The sequence below is a fragment of the Lontra canadensis genome, unplaced genomic scaffold (genome assembly GCF_010015895.1).
Source record: "Lontra canadensis isolate GAN:19392208 unplaced genomic scaffold, GSC_riverotter_1.0 scaffold171, whole genome shotgun sequence".
Classification (NCBI taxonomy): Eukaryota; Metazoa; Chordata; class Mammalia; order Carnivora; family Mustelidae; genus Lontra; species Lontra canadensis.
The window spans coordinates 1,560,657-1,571,540 of record NW_022631165.1 but is presented as its reverse complement, the minus strand read 5'-3'; the positions used below and the strand labels follow the sequence as shown (position 1 = coordinate 1,571,540).

At 65.1% G+C, this 10,884-nt stretch overlaps 1 protein-coding gene across 1 annotated transcript; it reads left to right on the top strand.

Moving 5' to 3' along the window:
* The first annotated feature begins 19 nt into the window (after positions 1-19).
* On the top strand, positions 20-10,662 carry ZNF598 (zinc finger protein 598, E3 ubiquitin ligase). The gene is made up of 12 exons (XM_032846130.1): positions 20-282; positions 4,973-5,085; positions 5,616-5,745; positions 5,850-6,061; positions 6,168-6,385; positions 6,760-6,877; positions 7,482-7,678; positions 7,838-7,922; positions 8,014-8,798; positions 9,202-9,352; positions 9,466-9,616; positions 9,707-10,662. The coding sequence occupies exons 1-12, from the start codon at positions 43-45 to the stop codon at positions 10,058-10,060; spliced, it is 2,754 nt and encodes a 917-aa protein (XP_032702021.1). The 5' UTR covers positions 20-42; the 3' UTR covers positions 10,061-10,662.
* The last annotated feature ends 222 nt before the right edge of the window (positions 10,663-10,884 follow it).

Sequence of the window (10,884 nt, the reverse complement as noted above, 5' to 3'; positions counted from 1 at the left end):
CGCGCCGCGCCGCGCCGGCCGGAGGGGGCCGCAGCCCGGACCATGGCGGCGGTGGCGGCGGCCGCGGCGGTGCCCGCGGCGGGCGCCGAGGGGCGGCGCGCGGCCCTGGAGGCGGCGGCGGCGCCCGAGCGGGGCGGCGGGAGCTGCGTGCTGTGCTGCGGGGACCTGGAGGCCACGGCGCTGGGCCGCTGCGACCACCCGGTGTGCTACCGCTGCTCCACCAAGATGCGGGTGCTGTGCGAGCAGCGCTACTGCGCCGTGTGCCGCGAGGAGCTGCGCCAGGTGCGCCGCGCCGGCTGGGCCGCGCGTTCGGGGCGCCGGGGCGGGCGCGGGGCGCGGCCGGAAGGGGACTTTGCCTTTCTGGTGTCCGGCCGCGGGCCTGGCAGCGCCGGCTTCCAAAACACAGGCCTGGCGGCAGCCCCCACCCCACTGGGGCGGGCTGCCGACCGGGGGGCATCTGGGGCCGGCAGGCAGGAGGTGGCCCCGCCGGGTGGCAGAGGGAGCGGTCCCTATGGGGACGGTTATGGCAGTCTGTCCGGGAAGCAGAGGGTCAGAGTGGGAATTTCCAGCCCAGCTGTGTGTGTGGCTCCTCGGGGTAACCCGGGCAAGGTCCTCCCGAGACTGGTGCTTTGAGCTATTGAGGGACTCACACCTGCTCACCGGAGGGGGAAGGCTGAACCACTGAGGCTTTCTTAGGATTGTTGGCGGATGGGGACAAAAGTGTTAGAAGTTTTTCTCCTTGCCAGTTCCAACGGGGGTGGGGGTGGGGGTCAGGTCCAGAGTGGAGGCGGGATGTTCTGACTCTGTCCAGACTTGGAAGCCCTGGAGGGGGTCAGAGAGGGCACGGTGGAGTGTGTCCTCCCCACCCCCAAAATGCCAGATGCTGGCTGGGAACACCTAGCTGGCGCTCCCTTGGTTTGGTCTGAGATATGTTTGCTTCCAGCGTTGTGAAATTCCTCTGGTTTGTTCATGGAAAGCTTGGGCGGGTGACATCTGCCAGGGAATCTGACTTTCTTCCTAGAAGTGACGCAGAAACGGCATTGTTGAGGAGTAGGTTTCCTTAGTTGTGTTTTTGTTTTTGTTTTAGGTGGACGTTTATGTGAGGAGAGCCAAGGCGATGCTGTAATTCCATGAGCACTTACTCTGTGCTCTTCTAAAAAAAGACAGAGATGCCGTTATTCTGTAATGGGGTGGACAGAGGCGGACCTGGGAGAGATCTGGGGTACAGGAATCGTGGGGAAGACCTTGGGCCGGTGGCTTAGTGAGCACCTTCCAGCTCTGCCAGTCTTGCTTGGCATGAGGTCACCCTTGAAGGGCCAGGTTTCCCAGTGCACCTGTAGTTCTCTTCCAGGAAGGCAGGGGCTGCAGGTCTCCTCCGGAAGTGAGCAGACACCTCTGTGTGGCTGCTATGGCTGGCATCTGGCTTCTCTTGGTCCTTGTGGGTCCCACACCCTCCCAGTGCTCTGTGGCAAGCAGCTGTTGACATGAGCTGTCAGCAGGCTCCCACTGGGGTGTGCTTTGGCACTGGGTGCCTTTGGCCGATTCTGGCGAACCTTTTGGGCCTGCCCTGAATGACTGGGCATCAGGAGGGTGTCCTGGGAACTTTGGGAGAGGATGATCCTCTCACTCATCTTGCTCCCTCCCACCTTGAACTGGCACCTCTACCCTAGCTGTTCCTTTTCCCTGGCTGAGTTCTGCCCTGTCGTCTGAATGTCCCATGCCCACTCGGGAAACCCGCAGCCACCCCCAGGGGCTGTTTCTGCTCTGTCCTCCGTGCTGGGACTAAGTGCGTAAAAATCCCGAGGAGAGCATGCCAAGATGCTGTGTGGAACAGGCCTCCGCCTCTGCTCAGGGCTTCCCGGTGCCCACTGTGGGGCAGGCGTTGCAAAGAGCAGACTCAGAGCAGCCCAGCAGCTGCTGGTCAGGCGGGGGCCAGATGAAGCCAGACCGCCCAGCAGGTGCTCAGGGTGGAGGCCAGGCTGGCTCCCGGTCAAGACCAGCGCCAGCCCCCGTCTCACCTTTCCCATAGTCCCTGTTCTTCTGACCACTGATTCCAGTCTTGCTCTCCGCCTTGCCCCGATGCCCGTCTCTGGCAAAGAGGCTTGATGGGGCCGCCGTACCAAGTGGGGTGTGTCTGAGCTAGTGTGACCTCCCTTCCATCTCATGGGCAAGACGCGTGGGGAGGGTGACGCAGGTCAGGAGGCGGGGCCTGCTGCCTGTCCTTGCTAGTCTGGTGTCAGGGCCCCTCCCCGCCAGCCTAGTCCGCCTGGCTCCTCTGGGGCCTGAACTTCCTAGGTGGGGCCCTCACCACCCACCCTCGCCATCAGCTCACTCTCTCCAGGGGTCACTGCTGGCACCACCCATACCCTCTTCCACTCAGTCGCAGTGAGTGCCCACTGTGTACTGGGAGTGGGGGCAGCAAAGCCCCAGACAGGAGCACACACCCACCCCTGTGGGGGTCTGAGCAGGGCTCTCATCCCGTCTCCCTCTCCCTTTCTTCAGGGATTAGCCCAGCCATCCTGGGGCCCACCCATGGGTGCCCTTTCCCTCTCGGACATCGACAGCCTGGCTGACCCAGGGGCTTCCCAGGATGGTCCGTCCTCAAGTGTCTAGGCCTGGCCTGTGTCTCTGTCCTTGGATCCATGACCCTCTCCCTTCAGCGTGATCAGCAGCGTGGGTGGGTCTCAGGCCATGCTGGTTGGATCTCTGGTGGGTTCCTCCCCACCCCTGGTCAGACCACGTGGTCCTTGTCCAGCGACTTGGTCTCACCATTCATCTCACCCTCTGTGGGGGGCAGGGATGCTGGCCACACCAGGCTGCACTGCTGTCCTGTTGTGTACTCATCGCCGGTCCTGACACCGGCACAGGCCTTGGGGGCCCCCGGCCTGGTCTTACAGCCTGTCTAGGAGGGGCCCTTAGTGTTTTGCCATTCCTCACCCTGGCGCCAAGCCTGCTCACCCTCATTCTCAGACAGATCCAGCCCTGAACCCGTGTTCCATGGCCACATCCCTCTTCCTGCGGTTCTCGTCCCTTTCTGAGCCACCCCAGTGTCCGCCCCTCTCCTGGCTTGGGTCAGGTGTGCCCAGCATTGGCTTTCCCAAGAGACTGCTCTGGAGAGACAGACACCCCCCTCACCTCCGCCCACACAGCCTGGTAGTCCTCCCGGGAACTGCACCCCGCCTCTGTCCACAGCGAGGGTGCCGGCAGTGAGACACCCCCCGAGGTGGGTCCGATCAGACCTCTGAGAGGAAGGCGCTGGAGCTGGGGGGACAGTGGTGACAGTGGCATCTCGGCACAGGTTTCCTCTGGGGAAGGAAGTTGTTCCTCTGCTGAGTCTGCGGGACTTGGATGCTTTTTGGCAGGGGCTCCCTTGGGGGAGGACGCTGGGGCTCCTGAACCTTCTCCCTGTGTTGCCACAGGGTAGCTAGGGCCCCTGAGTCCCGGCAGCTGGTTCCACGACAGACCTTCTGATCTGTGGCTGGTCAGCAGCATTCTGCCTGGCTCGTGGTCCTGCGCGTGCAGGCGCTGGTCCCCCAGCAAGAGGTGGGACGAACTGGGGTCAGGACTGGGAAGGTGCCCTTGTGAGGGCTGGGTGTGGCCTTGTCCTAGAAGGGCAGGTCCAGTGAGAAGAGGCCAGTGTGAGGCCCAGCGGCCTGGGAAGGAAACCAGGGGAAGGGGGAGGCAGGGGAGCATAGCTGCGGTGAAGCACCTGCCCAGGCTCCATGTGGGGCAGGGGCGGGGCGGGAGCGGGAGCGGGTGGCCACATTCACCAGACAGGATGACAAGGGAAGAAAGGCCTGCGGGGGTACTGCTCATCCTTCTGCCTCCCCCAGAATGGGTGTGGCTGGACCAGGGTACCTCCCCTGGGCTCCTGTGAGGGGCTTGGGGTCAGCTTGCTCGCCCCACAGTGTGTCATCACAAGTGCACACTGAGCCCCCCAGCTTCTCGCCCAGACTCCCAGGGAACCAGTTTTAAGCATCCAGCTGCTGGGGGCAGTGTGACCACCATTCTCCCCAGCCAGTCCTCTGCTTTCCCAAGTTCATGGCCATTGTGATCCCAGACATCCTCCCTAGCTGAGCCTAAACAGAGCAGAAATGACCTTGACGTGATTGTTCCCAAGGTGAGGACTTTGAACAGAGGCAAGTGACCAGGCCCAGACTTGGAGGGGACAGTAGTGGAGTGGGAAGGGCTGTGGAGAGGAGACCAGAAGTGTGGTCGTGGTGCAGAGAAGAGGGAGCGCTGGAAGGAGCAGTGCCCTTGTTCATGCAGAGGGAAGACCTGAGCCTGCAAGAGGGTCCTGGAGGCACTGAAACAGGAGTCTGCCGGTGGGCAGCCTGGCAGGCTGTACCTGAGACGCCCTGGGAAACAGGTGCACAGGGGTCTGCATCCAGGCCGTGCCCAGCACCCCCCAGCTCTGCACTTTGGCACCCCTGACAGCTGGTTAACAAGCAGGAGGCAGCCAGGGGCTGTGGCTGAGTCTCGAGGGGGAGCCTCTCCTGTGGCATCACAGGTGGATGGAGGGTGGCTAGGCTTGATGCGTCGTTGCCCAGCTTGTCCTGGTGGCATTGTTTCCCTAGTGGCTTCTTGGACGGCATCTCTCTCTTCTCTGCCCTGTGCTCAACACCCATGTGATGAAGGCCTGGTTTGCCCGACCATGTGGTCCATGTCACTGGCCCCAGGGGCTCACTGCTGACCTCTCCTCCTCTGGAGTGACTTCTGTTCCCGCTATGGGGCTAGTGTGGCTACGGATAAGTGGGGAATCCTGCCGCCCCCTGGTGGCGAGGCCGGGCATTGTGTCTCCACACGGGTCACGGGTGAGAGGGGCCTGGGCAGGCTGGGATGGCATAGAGTGCTGCTGTGGGGCCGGCCTCGGCCTTCTGACCAGGGGCTGAGTGCCTCCCTCTTCTCTGCCTGAAGGGGTCCTCCACCAGATGTCTGCAGCCCTGCTCACCCCCCTCTCACTTGGTTCCAGGTGGTCTTTGGGAAGAAGCTTCCTGCCTTTGCCACAATCTCCCTCCACCAGCTGCAGCACGAGAAGAAATACGACATCTACTTTGCCGATGGAAAAGTTTTTGCCTTGTACAGGTAAGAGGGAGCCTCAGCCCAGCATTCCGAGGGGCTGTGGCCAGCCCTGCACTGGGAATGAGCACATCCTGGTCCCCTCCTGTGTTCCTCACAGCCCTGGGGCCAGATATCAGGGCCCGTGCTCCATTTCCTCTCCTGTAACAGGGGTGCTTCTGCCTGCGGGGACGGTGGAGGCAGGGGCAGGGGGGAGTCCAGGGAAGGCACTCCAGTATAGCGCATGGTGCCTGCTTTCTGAGGCTCTGCCATGCCCACTAGAGCTCCTGGGAATTGGGCTCTTAGCCCGTGGCAGCAAAACCCTGTAAAGGGGGACAGTGGTCTTGGGAGTGATCTCCCCTTCCAGGGGAGGGGGTGGGCCCCGGTGTGGGCCCAGTTTTCATGCCCTGCTGATGCTTAGCCATCCAGGCCAGGAGCAGCCGACTCCGCGGGCAGAGTGATTCGGGGCGTGGGGGGGTCGGGGGGTGCTGGTCCTGGCTCCCTCCAGACAGCCACGCTGAGTGCCTCCGGGCCGGGGGCCCTCCGTGTCGCTCTAGGCAGCTGCTTCAGCATGAGTGCCCACAGTGCCCTGCGCTGCCGCCGTTCGGCCTCTTCGGGGACCTGGAGCAGCACATGCGGAAGCAGCACGAGCTCTTCTGCTGCAAGCTGTGCCTCAAGCACCTCAAGGTGCGCCTGCCGGGGGCGGGGAGAGCCAGGCGCAGGCAGGTGGGGGCTGGGCCCTGGGGGTCGTGGAAGGGGCCCACCCGCGCCCAGCACCCTCTCCCCTGCAGATCTTCACCTACGAGCGCAAGTGGTACTCGCGCAAGGACCTGGCGCGACACCGAATGCAGGGGGACCCCGACGACACGTCACACCGTGGACACCCGCTCTGCAAGTTCTGTGACGAGCGCTACCTGGACAACGACGAGCTGCTCAAACACCTGCGCCGCGACCACTACTTCTGCCACTTCTGTGACGCGGACGGGGCCCAGGACTACTACAGGTGGGCGCGGGCCTTGGGCGCCGTCGGGGGCGGGGCGGGGCGGCGGGCAGGGGCGGGGCCGGCGCCGGGGGCGGGCCGCGCTCCCGCTGACAGCCCGCCTCGCCAGCGACTACGCCTACTTGCGTGAGCACTTCCGGGAGAAGCACTTCCTGTGCGAGGAGGGCCGCTGCAGCACCGAGCAGTTCACGCACGCCTTCCGCACCGAGATCGACCTGAAGGCCCACAGGACCGCCTGCCACAGCCGGAGCCGCGCCGAGGCCCGCCAGAACCGGCAGATCGACCTGCAGTTCAGCTACGCGCCCCGGCACTCGCGCCGCAACGAGGGTGAGTGAGCGGGGCTCCCTCGGGCTGCAGCCACGCGCGCTCCGCGGTCTGGAAAGCCCACACCTAGGTCCCGGTCTGACCCGTCGTGTGTCGGTGGGACAGGGGACACGCCTGAGCCCGCAGTCACCCCAGGGAGCTCCTGGTGTCTCCATCGACAGGTCGGGGGGGTCGGGGTTGGCTCCTGGGCCGGAGCCCTGTGGAGTGCCTGGGGCGGTGGCAGGCCCTTCTCCGCTTGGGGCTGGTGTGGACCCCCGAGGGGTCTGAGTGGGTCCTTGGGCTCCTGTGCTGGGGGAGTGAGGAGGTCTCTGCTGGGCAAGGCGGAGCACAAGCCTCAGTCTGGCCCAGGCCGGTGATGGGCTCTGTGCTGGCTACAGGGGTCGTCGGGGGTGAGGACTATGAGGAGGTGGACAGGTACAACCGCCAAGGCCGTGCTGGCCGGGCCAGTGGTCGTGGAGCCCAGCAGAACCGTCGAGGAAGCTGGAGGTACAAGAGGTGGGAGGATTTGCGTGCTGCTGACATTCTCCTGGTGCCACCCCTGAGGCGGTGGCTGCGGCCCGCAGCTGGGTTGGCACCCTGCACGGGGATCGGGGGACTTTGGCTTACTGGTGTCTGGTGTCCTTGGCTTGATGGTGGGGTCTGCTTAGTGTCCTGAGTGAGCAGACATCCCCTTCTCTTTTCTCTGGTTCTAGCCAGAGACGCCAGGACCCTGCAGGTGGGGATGCGCCAGAGGGGCCTGTGTCTCTGACGGGGTTCAGTGTAGGCAGGCCATGAGACGCTCACACTGCAGGCACGTGCCCAGGCCAGGCACTGTCCCCAGTGTCCCACAGGATGGAGGCATCTTGGACCCCACAGCTCTGGGCCTGTGCGCTGCCTGGGGAGTCCCAGCCAGAGACCAGCTGGCTCAGGAGTCCTGCTGCATTTGCATTGCCCTCTGCTGGCCGGTGAGGGCTGGCTGGCGCTCGGTTTGCTGGCCCCAGGACTCCGGCGGAGGATAGGCTTGGGCCGGGGTTGGGGGGGTAGTCCCCTCCCCAGCTCCCCATCCTGCACAGCACCGCGGTCCCGGGCCTTGCCCAGCCTGAAGGCCTCCCCCTCCCAGGGAAGAAGAGGACCGGGAAGTGGCAGCGGCCATTCGGGCCTCGGTGGCCGTGCAGCAGCAGCAGCAGCAGCAGGAGGCACGCAGGAGTGAGGACCGGGAGGAGGGTGGCAGAGCCAAGAAGGACGAGGCAGGGGTGCGGGGGCTCGAGGAGCTCCGAGGCCCCCGGCGGCCGGCCCGGACTCAGGGTGAAGGAGCAGGTGAGCCGGCGCAGCCGGTGGGCACCTGGGAGGCACGAGGCAGGCTCCCGGCCGGCACGGTGCCCGGGAGCGACAGGGCAGAGCCGGAGTGGCCCTGGAGGTCTGCTCTCACCCCCGCACGTGCTCATCCCTGACGTCGGGTCCTCCGTCGCCTCGTAGGCCTCAAGGAAGCCTCCCCAAACGGTCCTGTGAGCCCGGAGGGCACCCCCGCAACCGGCCCAGCCCCAGGCGCTGTGCTTCCAAGGTAGGCTCGCTCGTGCCCTGCTGGGTCGGGGTGGGGGTGGGGTGGGCTCAGGCCCACAGGCCACTGACGCCACTCCCCTCCCTGGGCTCAGCACCCTCCCGCCTCCCACTTCGAAGCTCAAGGATGAAGACTTCCCCAGCCTCTGCGCCTCCACGTCGTCCTCCTCCCCCTCATGCTCTGCAGTGGCGGCCCCAGGCCCCGTGGGGCTGGGGCTTACCTACCCTGTCCCTGCCAGGGGCAGGAGCACCTTCCAGGAGGACGATTTCCCTGCCCTGGTGTCCTCCGCCTCCAAGCCCAGCACTGCCCCCACCAGCCTCATTTCTGCCTGGAATGGCAGTGGCAGCAAAAAGGTGGCACATCCCACCACAGGGGCCCCAGCTGCCAGCGGGAGCAGCCAGCCTGCCAGGAAGGCTGGGAAGGGGGGCAAGGGCAGCAAGAAGGGCGGGCCGCCGCCCTCAGAGGAGGAGGAGGAGGACGGCCGCACCGGCCTCACCGCCCAGGAGCTGCGGAGCGTGCCCACCACGGTAGCCGTCTCCTCCCTCCTGGCGCTGGCCTCCACCCAGACCCTCACCAAGGTCGGCAAAAAGAAGAAGGTGGGCTCGGAGAAGCCGGGTGCCGTCTCACCGCCCCCACTGCCCCCTGACAAAGATGGGCTCCCTGGGGCCGAGCAGACCCCCACCACGAGCGCTGGCAGAGCCGAGGGGCCCGTTGCCCTCATCGTCAATGGACATACAGAGGGGCCGGCCCCGGCTCGCAGCACGCCCAAGGAACCTCCTGGGCTCCCACGGCCCCTGGGGCCCCTCCCCTGCCCCACACCCCAGGAAGACTTCCCGGCGCTTGGAGTCCCCTGTCCACCCAGGATGCCCCCTCCCCCAGGTATGTGTGTCTGCCTGCGGCCTGCTTCTGGGCATCTGGGAGGGGGCCAGGGTGGGAGAGTGAGACTGGAGCCCTGGGTCCCAGGGGAGCACACCGTGAGGGGCGGTGATAGGCTAGCAGGCAGGGGAGGGAAGCCTAGTAGCACCACTGATTACCCTCCCTGTGAGATGGGGCAACCCTGGCGCTTTCTGGAGCTGGGGGAGGAAGTCACCGCAGCCCGGGATTGCCGTGCAGGAGCTCAGCGTGTGTGCTGCCTCTTGGCATCCTTGGACCCTGGGCCTGCTGTCTGGCAGAGGGTGGCTTGTGGATGGAGCCTGACCTTGGTGGGTTGGGCAGCAGGGGAAGCTCCCCCAGCACGTGGAAAACGGGTCACGATCTGGGTCTTGGTCTGCATCCCCTACAGGCTTCAATGCTGTGGTGCTCCTGAAGGGCACTCCGCCCCCACCTCCCCCTGGCCTGGTGCCCCCCATCAGCAAGCCACCCCCTGGCTTCTCAGGCCTCCTGCCTGGCTCCCACCCAGCCTGTGTCCCCAGCACTGTCACCACCACGAAAGCGTAAGTAGGGGTGGGCCGCCCCACCTTGTGCCCCTGGAGGCCGGGGAGTGTCCTCAGCCTGGGCCACCCCAAAGGGCTAAGGCGCCACCTCCTGCCGATTTCCTGACCCTCAGGCCCAGGCTGACAGCTGCGCCCCAGGCCTACCTGGTGCCTGAGAACTTCCGGGAGAGGAACCTGCAGCTCATCCAGTCCATCAGGGACTTCCTGCAGAGCGACGAGGCCCGCTTCGGCAAGTTCAAGAGCCACTCGGGGGAGTTCAGACAGGTCAGCCCGGCAGGGGTGTGGGGGGCCAGCACGGTCACCACGGGGGCTCAGCCCAGCCTGGGCGTGACTGGCTTTGGCTCTGGGTGGCAGGGCGTGATCTCCGCAGCCCAGTACTACAAGAGCTGCCGTGACCTGCTCGGGGAGAACTTCCAGAAGATTTTCAACGAGCTGCTGGTGCTGCTGCCCGACACGGCCAAGCAGCAGGAGCTGCTGTCCGCACACACGCACTTCCGGGGCCGGGAGAGGCCTCCTGGCACCAAGGCCAAGAAGAACAAGAAGAGCGCGTGGCAGGGCAGTGCCCGGCCGGCGGGCCTGGACTGCTGCGTGTGCCCCACCTGCCAGCAGGTGCTTGCGCACGGGGACGTCAGCAGCCACCAGGCACTGCACGCCGCCCAGGACCACGACTTCCCCTCCCTGCAAGCCATTGCCAGGATCCTCACGTAGCTCCCGCCAGTGTGGGCAGGAGCTACCACACCCAGGAGCCTCCTTCCTCCTTCTGGGCTGCCACACAGCCAGGTAAGGCCCTGGTGAGGCCACCCGCTCTGGCCCCTCTGCCGGCCAGCCCGCTGGGCTCGCCAGGAAGGCCTGCCTGCCCTGTCCGCACACCATCACGTAGGAGTCCATCCGGTTTCCTCCTGGGAAGCGCGAAGACCTCACCCTCCATGGTGGGCTGGGCCGAGTTTGAGTTCTCATGCTTTTGGAAGGTGTGAGGGGAGGGAAGGGCCGGGACACGGGAACCCGTCCGTGCTGTCAGAGCTAGTGACAACAGCGGCCCTCTCCAGGCCCCCCAAGCCCGAGGGCTGCAGCGCCGCGGCCCCCCAGCCAGAAGCTGTGGAGCCGCCGGTGCCAGAGTCACGTGTTGAGCGTGTTGTGTAAACAGTTGGCTGTTTCGTGATTCAAGAACGTTCAGGATTAAAAGCAGACACGAAATTGTGCTCCTCAAAGTTGAATCTTTGTATGAGACGAGCTGAATCCGGGATCTCAAATTGCCTCTGACCTTTTATAAGACCGTGTATCTTCAAATAAATTTATTTTGCAATAATGCACATAGCTGGTTGTTCTGAGCTGCTCTGCCCTCCCAGGTCACCCTGCAGCGAGGGGGACTCAGAGTCGTCCGAGGCTCCAGCTCTGGTGGCCAGCCAGGGGCCAGCTGCGGAGGGGGGTGACCCGTGCACACAGCTGGGCAGCTGGGCTTTGCTCTCAGGACATGGCAGCTGGTCTGGGCCCGGGGCCCAGTCCTGGACATCTGGCACTGCCCAGGCCTTCCA

Excerpts from the sequence above, each read along its gene's own strand:
- ZNF598 (XM_032846130.1), top strand. The coding sequence starts at position 43 with ATGGCGGCGGTGGCGGCGGCCGCGGCGGTGCCCGCGGCGGGCGCCGAG. Across the intron at positions 6,062-6,167 it reads GGGGCCCAGGACTACTACAG|CGACTACGCCTACTTGCGTG; the intron begins GTGGGCGCGGGC and ends CCGCCTCGCCAG. Across the intron at positions 7,923-8,013 it reads CCAGGCGCTGTGCTTCCAAG|CACCCTCCCGCCTCCCACTT; the intron begins GTAGGCTCGCTC and ends CCCTGGGCTCAG.